At 38.1% G+C, this 14,674-nt stretch overlaps 1 protein-coding gene across 1 annotated transcript in view; it reads right to left on the reverse strand.

Annotated features, from left to right (window-relative positions):
- Positions 529-14,674, reverse strand: part of LOC110400225 (collagen alpha-1(XXVIII) chain-like) — a 32,131-nt gene continuing 17,985 nt past the window's right edge. The window contains exons 20-35 of the mRNA XM_021399937.1: positions 14,061-14,132; positions 13,100-13,168; positions 12,587-12,655; positions 11,295-11,363; positions 10,150-10,218; positions 9,404-9,472; positions 7,994-8,062; positions 7,229-7,297; positions 6,236-6,316; positions 5,562-5,597; positions 5,203-5,239; positions 4,527-5,084; positions 3,814-4,055; positions 3,348-3,438; positions 3,173-3,256; positions 529-2,332 (exon numbers count right to left, since the gene is read on the reverse strand). Of these exons, the coding sequence (XP_021255612.1) occupies positions 2,115-2,332; positions 3,173-3,256; positions 3,348-3,438; positions 3,814-4,055; positions 4,527-5,084; positions 5,203-5,239; positions 5,562-5,597; positions 6,236-6,316; positions 7,229-7,297; positions 7,994-8,062; positions 9,404-9,472; positions 10,150-10,218; positions 11,295-11,363; positions 12,587-12,655; positions 13,100-13,168; positions 14,061-14,132 (1,902 nt within the window). The 3' untranslated portion in view covers positions 529-2,114. The remainder of the gene's footprint in view (positions 2,333-3,172; positions 3,257-3,347; positions 3,439-3,813; positions 4,056-4,526; positions 5,085-5,202; positions 5,240-5,561; positions 5,598-6,235; positions 6,317-7,228; positions 7,298-7,993; positions 8,063-9,403; positions 9,473-10,149; positions 10,219-11,294; positions 11,364-12,586; positions 12,656-13,099; positions 13,169-14,060; positions 14,133-14,674) is intronic.

The following is a 14,674-nucleotide window of genomic DNA, read 5'->3' on the forward strand; positions in this document are numbered from 1 at the left end:
CATCCTGTGCATCAGTAGAGGCTGGAGGCTGCCCTGCCGGAAGGCAGCTCTGTGGAGAAGGACCTGGGCCAGGTCCTGTGCTGTGCTCCCCAGTGCGAGGGAGACCTGGATCTCCTGGAGCACAGCCCGTGGAGGGCTACTGAAATGATAAAGAGACCCGAGCACCTCTTCTGTGGGGAAAGTCTGAGGGAATGAGGTCTGTTCAGCCTGCAGAAGAGAAGGCCCGGAGAGGTCTGATCAATGTGTGTGTGTACCTGAAGGGACAGCGTTGAGAGAATGGGGCAGTGGTGCCAGATGAGAGGCAATGGGCACAAAGTGAGCCACGGGGTTTAACCAATGGTTAACCGTGTGAACGTGAGGAAAAACTTCTTTATTGTGTGTGCTGGCTGAGGTTGCCCGGAGAGGTCGTGGAGTCTCTTCTGGAGATGTTCAAACGCCATCTGGATGCAATCCTGGGTAGTGTGCTTTAGGGGACCCTACCTGAGCAGGGGGTTGGACTGGATGACCTCCAGAGGTCCCTTCCCACCTCAGCCATTCTGTGATTCTGTGAAAGTATGATTTACAGAAAGAAACTTCTCCACTGACAATTTTTTTACTGGAGCGGACTCTTGAATTTGCAAGGAGTCCCTTGTGACCAGCCTGGAAGCCATTACAAGCTCCATGAAATGAAAACAGTGACAGCCTGTACTGTCCCAGCTGCCTGGTCGTGGCTGCTGCAACAGCCTTGAAGGTGATGGGGAGACAGAGAGACCAGGATGGGATAGAGGAGTTGTGGAGAGGCCTCAGTTTAAAATTTAGTCATTTCTTGGATGTGCCTTAAAATTTGTATGGAAGTTGTTGAGAAACTAGTTGTAATGAAATTCTTGAGGCTTAATTCAAATTTCCAATTTCTGTTTGTTCAGGAAAAGAAAACAAAAGGCAAACATTCTGGCCTCATATGCAGGAGTGCCTAATCTGTGGCAATTCCTTAACAAGACTGTGGTTGAAATCCAGTTGTAGAATCAGGAACACATCTAGCTGTAACTCAGCAGTGAGATCAGTTTTTAGTTCTGTAAAGGCATTGTTTATCTGCTCTCTATTCTAGCAGTAAAACCAGATACAGTTTATTAGAAACAAGCTTTTAAGTATATAATTCAAGTAATGAGAGACATATCAAATAAATGCAAGCACAAATGTAAAAAGGTGTATGGCAGTGACAGGCAACAAAGAATAAACTCTACTGAGTTTGATGTTTTGAACATAAGTTGAAAGAGTTTTTAAGAAACAGCAAAATACTAAAATGCATTTAAAAGTCAGGGCTTTTTGAAGAGAAACATATGACAAGAACCATTTTAGGCAGGAACTAACATAACTTGTTGATGTCAGCTACCGGTGTAGTTACTTATACAAATTTGTGGGAGTGTTTTAGTTTCATTTATCATGTACCTTGCTAGTTGTTGGAAACAGAGGAGAGCTTATAGATAAAAGGTCTAAATCTAACAAGGATGTGGTTGGGAGAGGTGAGTAGCTCAGCTACCTCCCTGTCTTGTGACCTGGACAGCATGTAGGGAACAAGTTGTTGCGTTTGCTGTGTTTATCTGGTAGCCCCTGAGTAGTAGTTGCGTGTAATTTGGAAATTGATATTCTGTGCTTGGAATATGAAAATAGGATTTGTGGGAACACTCTTCCTTAAAGCAAATGAAGACTTCATTGCGGAATCCATGCCAACTATCAGGTTTCTGTAAGAGAGAGGAAACGTGATTGTTAATGACTAAGGACTGCTTTCCAAAGCCATATGTATAATTTAAAATGAAGTATAGTTAGTGATTGTATAACAGTATTATTTAGAAAGAGGGGTGATTGCTACAAGTGCTATACTGGTCTTGATCTTAGTAAGAAGGAAATTATGTATTCCTGATACTGCTGGAAATGTGCTGCTTTGTTACATAAGGACTAAATCATAAAATATGTGCAAAAGGAATTAAAGTATGCTTGCATAGGTAGATTTTTTTTTAATTAGTGAATATATGACTTCACAACGTTAACGTTCTTAAAATTAGTGGGTTTAGTTTTACATACCATACTTGATACTTCTTAACTAACTCAAACAAGCAAGAGCTTCAACTTGCTAGTTATTAATATAGAGATGGATACAAATTCTTACCTCCAGAAAAAAATACACAAGCCTCTCTACATTCCTCTTCACTCTCGAAACGATTTGCATTCCCATCACAGCCACCATACCAAAACTGAGCACATGCATTGGCTTGTTTATCATAATACCATTTTATGATATAAACACGGCATGGCCCTTGATCCAGCCTTAACTTGCATCGGAGGTCCAGAACACTCTCTTAAAAAGAAAAAAAAAAAAAAAAAAAAAGGAGTAGACAAAATTCTGTGTAAAAATCAATTGTGACATGCTAGTCGCACTGTAATAATACCAGGAGATAGAAAATACTTTATTTTCAGGTTTAATATTGTTACATCAATATTCTTCATGTATCACTGGCAACTAGTATCTTGAAACTTAAAAAAAAGTAATAGAATATTAAGCCTCTGTCTTAGTCATATCGATGTTCCCAGGAGACATGCTCTTTATTATGTTATTGTTCCATCACAGTATGTTATTACTGGAATCCAAAAGTGTGAATCCCCAAAATGATGAATAGAACACATTCAGATTTTGCATATGAAAAGAATGAATCCTTTGAACAGTCAGCTCATTACTATACTTCCCTTCAAATGACTAAACACTTTTTTCCCTATTTCTCTTCTGAAAGAGAAATCTGTCCAATTCTGAAATCTGTGTATCTTCTCTCCTCACTGAAGCCTCCCATCTCCGTAGACTGACCCTTTCCAGCCAAAGAATTCCCTGCTCACTGGCACACCTCAGTTAGCACTATGTTCTCTCTTTGATGCCATTTATCAGCTCTGCCTCGAGTTACAGCTGACCTTGGCTCTGCTCTGAAATGAGTGGTGGGAATTGGCACTTACAGAGGCAATAACTGGTTAATAGGTAGGCTGAGAGGTACAGCTAGATTTGTCATAAAATCCTGAAATGTAGTCTTTTGAAATCTCATGAAATCTTCAGAAGCGGATGGGCCCAACAGAGTGACTCTGATTTAAAGTATTATAAAATCAGTATCAGGGTAAGAGAGAAGAAAATCAAAAACTAGGTGTGATCTACAACCTGGCCTTGGTGTGAGCCTTGCAGTTGAAAGAGATGATGTCAGCACTTTGTCTGAAGATGATGGTGGCAATGATGATGTCACAGCTGCGGGTAAAAACAGCAACAGAATGAGGCAGTGATTTTTTATCAGCCAAAAGTAACTAGAAGTTGAAAAAATTAATGGTGATAAAAATACCTCTAGCGTCCACTGTTACCATGGGTGACTGTTCCTTTTCCTCTAGTTTATCTTCGTAGGCTTCGTTAACTCCCACAGTAGGTAAGCTGGTCTGAAATAAGCATTTTAATTTCTCTTCAGATATTGTGAAGTGTCTCGAAATGAACAAGCCTATTGTCATTTACAGGTTTCCTAATGTTTATCCTTCCCATCTACACTGACTGCAATGCTAAGAATCAGGATTTTAACCTCACCAGACTGGTTTACCAGGAGAGTTGTCAATCCTAAACCTGCTGTATCAAACTCAGTATCAATGCAATGCAATACATGAACTTTTATTCAGAACAGCCAGCACGGAGCATAGCAAGTTAAAGGACCTATTGCAGTACACGTTTGTAGAAAAGAAAAAAAGTTAAATATTGCAACAGGCAACAGAGAAGAAATCGATAGAAAACCTTCATTCACAAAGCATGCTGAATTTTCGTACCAGAACTGATGGCTGAGGAAGATCACCAAGACCCAGAGGACTTTCTACTGTAGATACCCCAGGTGTCTGTGCTGAAAGTGCTTGTCCATTAATATTGTTGTTCTGAAGCATGTAATACGAAGAACTTGAAGGTACTGAATGGAAAGACAGTCCACTTACGCTTGCACCATTTCCATTACGATTGTAAATTAAGGTACCGTGTTCATCTTCACAAAACTGGTTGACTAATTTGGACTCCAGAGCTGTTCAAAACAGTTAAAAACCATCATACTGAGAAATTTAATTGATTTTTCAAATTTGGATTATTTATGCACCTAAATAATACATGTGTAATCCAGTACACTTTTGGATTATTTACACGTATCTAAGATTATTCCAGGCTCTCTGAGCTATGTTTTTTATTATCACAGATTTGCCAGCCTGAAAGTCCTCTACACGATACAAAATGCAACAAACTCACTGAGTTTAAACCACTGCTTTTGTAGCCTGTAGGTGGCATCTTTGGTTGGCATGATATGTTGTTCTCTTTCATGTCATGGCTTATACCATGAGTCCTTAAAAGAAGGCGATCTTTATCTCTAGGTTCTTATAATTTTGCACCTTGTAAATAACCCTGATCAGATCAAAGCATAACTTCCACAAAGGTAATGCATTTTTTCCTCTATTCTGAGAATCATCAGATAGAGTGCAGGAAAAAACTGCAGTGAACGCACCTGGGAGGGTATTAAAGTCATCGATGAGATACATATGTTCTCTGTCTGGATCTGAAGCAATCAGGTTTAGTTCGTGCACAAACTCAGCTTGTGTTGGATCGGAAGTATTTACGATTCCTATTGCATACATTTCGATGTTTGCTGCATGAGCCTCTCGAACGACAATGTCTAGTTTCACCGCTTCTCTCTTGTCTGCTTGGCCATCTGTGAGCACAATAGCTACTTTTCGCACTCCTGTTCGAGCACCTAAAAATCCTTCCTGAGTTGCTTTACGGATAGCAGTTCCTGTGTAAGTGCCTTCTCCCATGTACTGCATTTTTCTAATTGCTTGTTTAACATCCTGTTGAGTTGTATGCTTGTTGAGACCAAATTCTAGCTGAACTTCTAAACTGTACAGTACAAGGCCAATTCTGGTGGCATTTCTGCCTACAGTTACTCTGTCTACTAAGGCAGTTACGAAGTCCTTGATAATCTCAAAATTCTCTGGTCCCACACTCTCAGAGCTGTCAATCACAAATACAAGCTCCATGGGAATTTCCTTACATTTAATGCCACAACCTGCAAAGGAAAAATGAAAAAAACCAACAGATCACAATACTACTTTTGGAAAGAAGGAAAATGCAAATTTTATGAAGAAAAATAGAATCTGAAATTAAAATTTTTCCTGCATACTTACCACATATCTCTTTAATTAATTTAATTATATCTTCTCTCTAGATATGAAAAAATTAAATATAAAAATATTTTACCATTTGCCTCTTTCAAATGATGTATAAACCTGATGCTATCAAAGTTTTTGTTTACTAACTGTAAAAGAAGACATAGAAGAAAAATATGTGAAATCATCAGGAATTCTAAATTCCTTATCAGCATGAAGCAGATGAGAAAAATTCAGAAGCCTCTGAGTAGTTTCTTTCTATATTATTACTGTCAGAAAATGTTCTAGAATAATTTATATAGGATTTCAACTGATAGTACCTTGCATTTTGTTTGTAATCATGTCCCAGTAGGTTTCAAATAATGGAATTTGCTTACTGTTAGGCCTTGCTCTCCCTTTGGTCCAGTTTTGCCCTGTAACAGTGATCATTAATTAAGCTATGCAATTAGTAACATTGAAATCCAGAATATGACTTAATCAATACCATTATTAAAATAATACTTATCCAATAAGAACTTTTACTAGAAGAAAGAGCATTTTTGTGATACTAGCTTGTACTCATCATATCTCCAGCCTTTTGAGGTGGCGAGGCTTTTATGGGTAGTGGATGACCTCAAGGCTCCTGTTGAATCACTGATTTTCAGTTTACGTACACTGAGTAGCATGTAAATGCCAGAACAGAAGAGCACATTTTGTTTTCTAGCTTTTGGAAACAAGCAGAAATTACCAGTTTTCCTCCCTACATCTGTTCATCAGCTTTGGTGGTAAGTCTGATCTACAGTTCCTTGATAGACATATGATAGAATTGTGTAGTCCTGTCTTCTTAAAACATGACTGTTGGCTTGAACTGCCTTAAGAAGAAACCCACATCTGTGTTTTGAAATTGGGGTGCTTAGCACAGAAATGTTTTTCTTATGCTTTTAAACATTTTCATATTTTCAGTTTCGTAAGCATTTCAGCTTATGTTAGTTAGATAGCAAGAAAAACACACAACCCAGCTTTAGTATTAAGCAGTTGAAGAAAACAGATGTCTTAAAACTGAATTACTCACAGGTTCTCCAGATAAACCAGGATCACCCACATTTCCCTTTTCTCCTTTTTTCCCTTTTTCACCTGTTGCTCCTCGATCTCCCTTTGAAGTCATAGAGGTAAGTGGATAGAAAATGTAAGTCAATTTTTATTACGTTTTTCACATTTATTTCTAGCTGCCTTTGTCAAATTCACAGAGATTGTCACAGATATTGTTTAAATAAATTGGTATCTGTAAATTTTGTGAATAACTTGTGCTGTTAAGTATTTTTATGGGGAAAAATATCATAGAATCATAGAATCATAGAATGGCTTGGGTTGAAAAGGGCCTCAAAGATCATCGAGTCTCAACCCCCCTGCCAAGTGCAGGGTCGCCAACCACTAGACCAGGCTCAAGCAGTTTGAAAAATGAACCATCCCGCACAAGTATATGCAGACAGGGATGTTTCCTGGGATACTGCATGATGGAAGTAAACATGTTTGAGGAAAATAAGACAACAGTAGGGAAACTGAGAAGAAAGGAACAGACAGGTTTGGATTGAGTAATGGAAACATTCTGAGAAACCTTTGGGCCCAGGAAAGCTGTTCAGAATATCAAACAAAGGAAATAGTGACTTTTGGTTTGATTTCTGTTAGGCTGTGGGAGTTTGCATATTCTTTATGAACGGATGTAATCGCATCCAAAAACTGATTTCAGCACGCCTTTCTTTTAGTACTGATGTACTCCCCAAATTTTGCGTAACTGTGGGTAAATGAAGGGCAATGATGTTAAAACCAGTATCTGTATTTCTTCTAACTGCGCTAGAAGATAAGCCTCATATGATATTAAAATATGTAACGCAGAGAGAGATGCTGTTATAAGATATTAAAAGGATCGTGTGAATGGCTGAAGTTTTACTAAATCCTCATCCTCTTTTCAAAGAATTCACATGTCTTCAGTGAGAGCTGAGTGGACTGAACATTTTCAGTACGTTGGCTGGGGTCTCAGACATTCTCTCTGATTTAGATATCATACCTTCTGTCCCAAAAGCCCTTCTCCAGGGGGGCCTCGTGGTCCTGGCATTCCTTGAATTCCTGGTTCCCCCTAATGATAATCCAGGTAGTGATGTTAACCCTTTGTAGTCATTCATTATGCATTAATTTTGAATGTTTAAACAAAGTGTTTCAGCTGCATTTTAACAACTATCTTGAGACACTTGAGGCTCTGTAATGGCTTGCTTATATTTCTCAAATACTTCAGTAGTATGTCAACTCTAATGTTATATTTGAAAACTGCTTGATCGTGATCTATTCTGATTCTCCTCTTCCCTCTTTCCAACCTACTTTATTCCTTCTCATTCCTCCTTTCTTTCTTCTGTCTCTTGTGTCTCTTTTATATGTTACATGTTTCATGTAAAAGTACAAATTATGGTGAAAATGGAATATTGCACCCAGGTTCGGGATAAAGAATATTCTTTTACCATAGGTGGTAATTCACATAACTACTTCAAGGTATTTCCATGGGCATGAGAGACTGGGGAAGAGGGAATGTTATTTTTCATTTTGGCTCATTCTGTGAGTCTATCTTTGAAAATTCCTCCTTCCTCAGTCCACACACCCTTGGGCTTTTTGTTGTTAACAGCAGCAGATGCAGAACATAATTTGTAGATGCTCATATTAACTTTCTCTTTGTCCAACCTCTGGCTCTCTTGTCATATGAGAAACAACAATGTGAGGTTTGTTTCTTAATTCGTTAATACTGTGATGGCCAGATTGAGCACTCAGCACAAAGTTATCTTACCTTAATTCCTTGAATGCCTTCACCAGGAGGTCCCAAAGGGCCAGGCAGCCCTGGGCGTCCTGCAGCTCCCTAGAAAGAAACCCTGCACGTGTTAAATTCACTATGCATAATGAAAATGCACAAGACATTGTTGTACGACTGTGTAATTTCCTGTCAGTCCTCTGCCACATTCAATATCTTTTTGTAAGTAGTGAGGATAAGTTTGCTCCAGCTGACAATTTTTTTTTATCCTTTATCGTATTATTTATATCCAGTTGATACTTCAATAAAAGGACTTCATAGCTGGTGAACTTAAATCACCTTGCTGACAGAGATGAACATTGTACTAAGGATAGATTGTGTTGGTGGGACACTGGGGATCTAATTAAGATTTAAGAGAGGTTTATTATTTCCTAAATGCTATGGTATCATTCATCACCGCTCAGCTTACACAATAAGACTTGTAGATACACATAAGAATGTGGCATTGTAAATAATCTCTTGCTGCTGATTTTTAAAAGAACTCTAGAGAAAACATTACATTTTCAGAAGTTTTTCATAGTACAGTATTAATTTTATAGCTATGTTGCTATTCTAGTATCCTTGTGTGAAACTCTCAGTTTCTTCCACTGGTAAGAATCCTTTGTACAGTGTAACACAGGTGGGATTAGTGCTTTCCCACTGCTTGGCCATGCACCTAGCCAGGCACTTGTGCCTAGGGAACAAAGAAGCCACACTGTGTGGGTGATACATTATGATGTTGCAGAATCCTTAGTTTTGTCATGGTTTAGTCCTTTTACATTAACATGCACTTTCTGAAACAGTTCTTTTGTATTAACAGACTTCTGAAGTTGAGCTGTAGGAGCAAAAATTTTCCATTTTGCAAGGAAAATTGTTCTTTATTATTTCCAGGCATTTTTCATGGTGTATATTCTAATTATGTATTACATTAGAATATTGTTGATTTACTTTATAGAGTAAAAAAAAAAAAAGAGGTGTGGGGGGAAGAATTCTAGAAGAGCTCAGCAGTTTGCCTGTAGCTTTAAAAATAGGATGGGCACTGATAAGTGTTTGCCAGACCAGTAATCCTAGGTCAAGACAGATGCTAAAAGAAATGTTTGCTACCAAACTGGAGCTACTGTCTGCAGGAGCTGGATATCTTGTTGCTGATCTTCATGCAAGATTATCATTCTATAATTTATCCCCTGCAATAGGAAAAAGGCCATGGTTTATGGCTGGTTAGCAGAAATGTTTCTGATCTTCTGCAAAATGAAGACACTATTTCTTAGTTATCTGTTGGATTACTAGTGTAGTGTTTTGAGTGCAGTGTGAAGACAGAAAACATACGTATGTATGCATGACCATACATTTTTATACTGTATTGTTCTTTTCTAGAAAATAGAAGATAGAAGATGTGTTTAAATGGCTTACTTTTGGTCCTGGCAGACCTTCTCCTGGGGGACCTGGGAGACCAATTGGTCCTCTACTACCAAGATCACCCTGAAAATTGATACTTTAAAAAATAAGTAGTGAATACAAAGTTTGATTTATCTCTAGAATTGTCAGCATCTGCTGTACTCAAACAGGACAAAGCGAGAAGAATTGTTTAACAGCTCACTGTAAGTGTAAACAGTGCTAAACTATGAATACTGCAGGCAGGATGAGAAGGATATTGGGGTTTAACAGTATCTAGTGGTCTGAACATATCAAGACATGCACAGTCAGTTATGCAATAGTTAGAGAGGCATTACAATTCCTGTATCATAAAATAAACTCCATTTCCTGCAAGTCAACAAAAATCTTTTTGCTTTCCTGTCTGTCAGACTCTGTGCTCGCACTGGCACTGCTCTAGCGTACTTTTCTTGTTAGTGCCTTCAGACAGTTAGCAGATTGATGAGAGTCAAAAAAGATGTATATTCTGTTAAGAGACATTAGGCATGTTTAAATAGCTGCAGTCTATCTGTCAATTACCTGTATAATTCAAGTAATCTTGCAATCTGCATCAAGATGAGTTCTGAAATGAAGCTTGTAGATCTTCTACGGGATCTACCTTTTATTTACTGACAAGCAAATTAAAACTGCATGAAAAAGATAATCTGACTGTGACTTATGGGTAGGAACTATACGCACATGTAGTATATGCATTCATTTACTTTTCTTGCAGTTAAGATCTGTACCTTAGGTCCTGGTAGTCCGACTCCATCAGGGCCTTGCTCACCGGGAATCCCAGGAAGGCCTGGCAAGCCCTGAAAATTGTATGCATAGACAGAATATTAAATTAATTTCAAGCTGTGTTGACTACGTGCATTTGTTAACAATATGGCTTGTGTCTTGAATATGTTGACTCTCTGTGTGGTTGCTGTGGTTTGTAACTGTTTAAATTCCACTTGGATAGGCCAGAAGTTGTGTCGGTGGCAGTTGTATGTGTGTACCACCTCATGCAAGAGACCTGCGTGTGTCAGGAGGAATCTGATCCAGAGAGACTGGTGCAAAAGCAGTTATAGAATTGGGTTGCATTAAAATGGCAAGAAGTATTATAAATGCTTCAGCTTCAAGCTTCCACTTTGACGTTCATTAATTTTTACTCCTCATGTTTGTATGCATTTATACAGTTGTCTTTAGCACAAATAAATGCTAGCATGTCACCAAACTCCCCTGACTCTAGCCAGCACAACAAAGCCAGGGCTGGTGGAACAGGCTGTGTGAGGCCAGTGCTGCATATACATGTGTTCACTTGAGGGAGAAGAACAGAGAGCCTTTTCTCTTTGTATCCTTTTTGCAGGCATTTGTCCTATCTTCCAGTACAGACTTCTGTAAAGGGCTGTGAAGTAGGTCAGCCAGTTCCTCGTGCCACCCTCAGTGGCCTGATAAATAGAACTGAGGACAGATTGCTCTTCTGACTCTGGACAGTAGCTGCTTTTTCAGTGGTTCTCAAAAGTAGGTGGTGTCACCCAGAATTCATACCTGTATACATGGACACAGCTGTTCATCTGGGCTGTGTTCTTCTGTTTGGGGTTAAAGTTCTGGGCAGAAGACAGTATCCCACTTTAAGATATTGAAGGAACTGATTGAAACCACAGTGATACTATAAAAAATTCCCCTCTTGGAATGTGTTGCATTGTGTAATCAAGAGAAGTCAGGGATTTGTGATGTCTGGGACTACTACAGAGGAAGATTTCCTTCCATGCTAAAATGCATTATCACGGTTGAGGAGCCTGAAAGACAAGCAAATCTTTCCTGACATGTCAGTCATGGAGGCTAATCACTTTGTTGTACCTATTTGTTCCCAATTCACTTTAAAAAGAAATGTCTGTAAACTTACAGGTGGACCAGGGTAACCATCTCCTTTTGGCCCATAGGGCCCAGGAAGTCCTGGAAGGCCTCGGTCACCCTGACGAAAGCAGGAGAAACAAATGAGATGACTGCCAATACAATTGCTAGCAAATATTCCTTGAATGTGAAATTTCTTTATCAGAGATAGTGTAAGTTGATTTTATCTGTGCATGTATTTTACAATGTGAGTGATTATTGTATGTTATCAATACTAGACAATACCAGACTAAAACTGGGATATTTGACAGCTCTGGGGATATACGGGACCTTACACTTCTAAGTCACTAATCTGAATCATTTTGAGAGCTCTGTCCGCTGTTACTATGACTTAAGAAGGAATGGCTTCAGTTGCGTTATTTTCTTATGGTAGTAACTGTTACTCTAGTTTTGAATGCACAAGCCCATCTTGACAGAGGCCGAAAGTTGCTGTGAGTTACACTTGAACAGATGGTCTGGGTGGATGACTGTTTGTCTCTGCAGCTGCCCAGAATATGTGCATGCATAACAACGCCAAGAAAATGTCCATGCAGAAATTTTATAAAAAAAATGAGACTGTAAAAAGCTTTACCCTGTACATCTTGTTGCAGATATCTGACAGTGAAGCAAAAGCACTAATACTGATAGCAAAAAATGAAGAACTTATTCATGGAAAAATGCTGAGCGTAGCCAAAATTAAAGAGTTTTGAGGGCTTAAGATCAGTCAGAGAACAAGGGACAGGGTCTGTACTCAAGTATATTGTCAAATTCACTTAGTTAAAGCCTGAGGAAAAGTTGAATCTAACTAACACCGAGACAGTACTGTAGACGTGCTAGAGAGAAGTCCTAAGAGATTAGCTACTCTTTAATGTTCTTTCACTGCTTAAAGGATCTCTTCTCACATGACTGGTTTGGCTCATGTCCTGAGATCTGTTTGGAATCTATGTATTACTCTGTGCCATACTTAGAAATGAAGCAATATACCTAAAAACTGCTCAGAAAAATTAGCTGTGTTTAACAGATCTAAATCATGTGTTCTCGCTGTATTCACTCATTGTAAATTAAAAACAGTCTTTTTTTCTGGTTCTCTGCCATGTGAAAGCTTATGATTTGTGGAGTCTGGAAGATTGACTTTCCATGGTTGTCTGGCTCTGCAAATCTTTATTCTACACCAATGTATTACAATATATATATGGTAAGCATTGTGTAACACTTTGCCACCCTCGGTGATACGCTGTTGCTTCACTGAAATTCTGCCTTATTTTACAGTTTTATCAGAAATTAGTTCATCAATTTAGGAGCTACCTTTGCCCCAGGAAGCCCAAAACCTGGTTCTCCAATTGGTCCAGCAAGACCAGGTAGCCCAGTGTCACCCTGAAATGAAGAAAACGTGTACCTTAGTTATATTATTAAAGACCAACTAGTGATTGTTTTTTTTTAAAAAAAATTGTTATATAATTTATAAATCATATATATATAACTATATATATATAATATATATACACATATTAGCTGGTATTTAAGATAAACACTAAGAGCAGAAGAAATAAAAATATTTTGATACCAAGGCTATGAAAGACAAAGAAAAGAACATAGGTAGCCTACACCTCAAGCTAGCAAATAGTTAATACCAGGCCGTGGTGGTAACTGGAATTGATACAATCCATAACTCTATTGATAGGAAATGTGAAGTTTTATGTAACCTCTTTAGGCTGAAATTATTTACACAAATAGTATAGCCTACTACTTTGTAGTTTTCACACTGTGTTTAAAAGTACTAGGTCGTACTAGGATTTAAAAATACTAGGAAGATGTTACCTTTGGTCCAGGCACAGCTCTTCCAGGAGGGCCTGGCATTCCAAGACGTCCAGGCACACCTGGCTCTCCCTGCAGTGAAGGAAGGAGAGTGGCAACAATGTTTTTTTTCTGAATATCTCTTGGAGAAAACATTTGTACAGCAATTTATCGTGTTTCATTCAAATTCTGTTAGAAGTTTTAATATTTTATTAATATTCTATGTTAAGTGAAATCTAACCATTGAAGGACGGATAATCAGTGTAGTTTTAATTTCTCAATGGAAATGAGATTCCTCTTGGTCACTGAATAAATATGTATTACTAGAAATCCTTTTCTTAGTATGTTCTAGACTTGGTCCAGCACGTCCAGCACTCAAGGTCTCCTACCCAGCTGTGTAGGTATACAAGAAAAAATGTATTTCTGTCACAACAGATTATTTTTTTCAAATAGTCCTTTTGGTGTACTTTATTACCTCTTTTGATTTTTTTTACCATATGTGGAAATACATAACGTATGAATTAATAGCAAAAGACTTCATAAGAAACTGGAAGATAAACTTGGAGTAGCCTTTCTCTCCCTTTCAGTGGGAATTCAAACTCCAAATCAGTGAAAGAATATCAGCCGTGAGTCAGATCAATGTAAAGGAAAATGAAATTGTGGTCCATGTGTATATGCTAGACACTGTGTTGTCTTCTCAAGTATTTCAGCATAAAAACACTACTTTTAGTACGCTATAACTTTTTTCAAGTCATTTCTTCCCTTCCAAAGGAAGCAATATGATGAATATAAAGTTTTTAAAGAATGCTTCTGGGTGTTTATAATGATTGTGGTGTGTCTTGCTTAGGAAAACCTTAGCTGAACTTTTTTTTTGGTAGTTATTTTTTAAGAGGTAAGTTCATTTCAGGCAAGTTATTTCTGAGATCTAGGACAAAGCACAGTTCCAGAGGGCTGTTTTACACGCACAGCATGATAATTAACATACTTTAGCTCCTGCAGGCCCAGGCACTCCTGTTGGTCCTGTTAATCCACGTATTCCTCTCTGACCTTGATCTCCCTACAGAAACAGAGAAGATATGTCACACATACCAAAATACTAAGAATGTGTTATCTGAAATTAATTGCAAATATCAGTGAAACATGGTGAAGTTCTATATTGTAGCTGGTGCACGTGAGCTCTTTCTATTGCTTTCAATGGCAAGCCAGCTAATTCTGCTAAATAATTGCCGGGTTTGGGATTTGTAAAGTTAAAACCAAATAGATTCCCGCTGAAATTAAATTAACTGAGTTACCTGTGAATATTATGAAAAAAAAATTCCCAAAGAAGTCTTAAAGACCATGTATACCCTTGCAGCTGAAAAATTGAGTAATTACATGAAAAAATATTGTTAAAGAGAACGAATCAAAACTGAAAAAGATAATTTACTCGGAGGTACTTTTTTGTATTGAAAAAAAATGACCACAATACCCTCTCTAACTTATTAGAGTTTCAGTCAGAAAAATCTAAGAATACAGTGTAAAGTTTGTTAAGTGCTAACTGGCTTTAATCTTTATTAAGCTGTAACAGTTACAAGAAAAATGAGAGGGCTGTGAGTTCAG

The sequence above is a fragment of the Numida meleagris genome, chromosome 5 (assembly GCF_002078875.1).
Source record: "Numida meleagris isolate 19003 breed g44 Domestic line chromosome 5, NumMel1.0, whole genome shotgun sequence".
In the NCBI taxonomy this organism is placed as follows: domain Eukaryota; kingdom Metazoa; phylum Chordata; class Aves; order Galliformes; family Numididae; genus Numida; species Numida meleagris.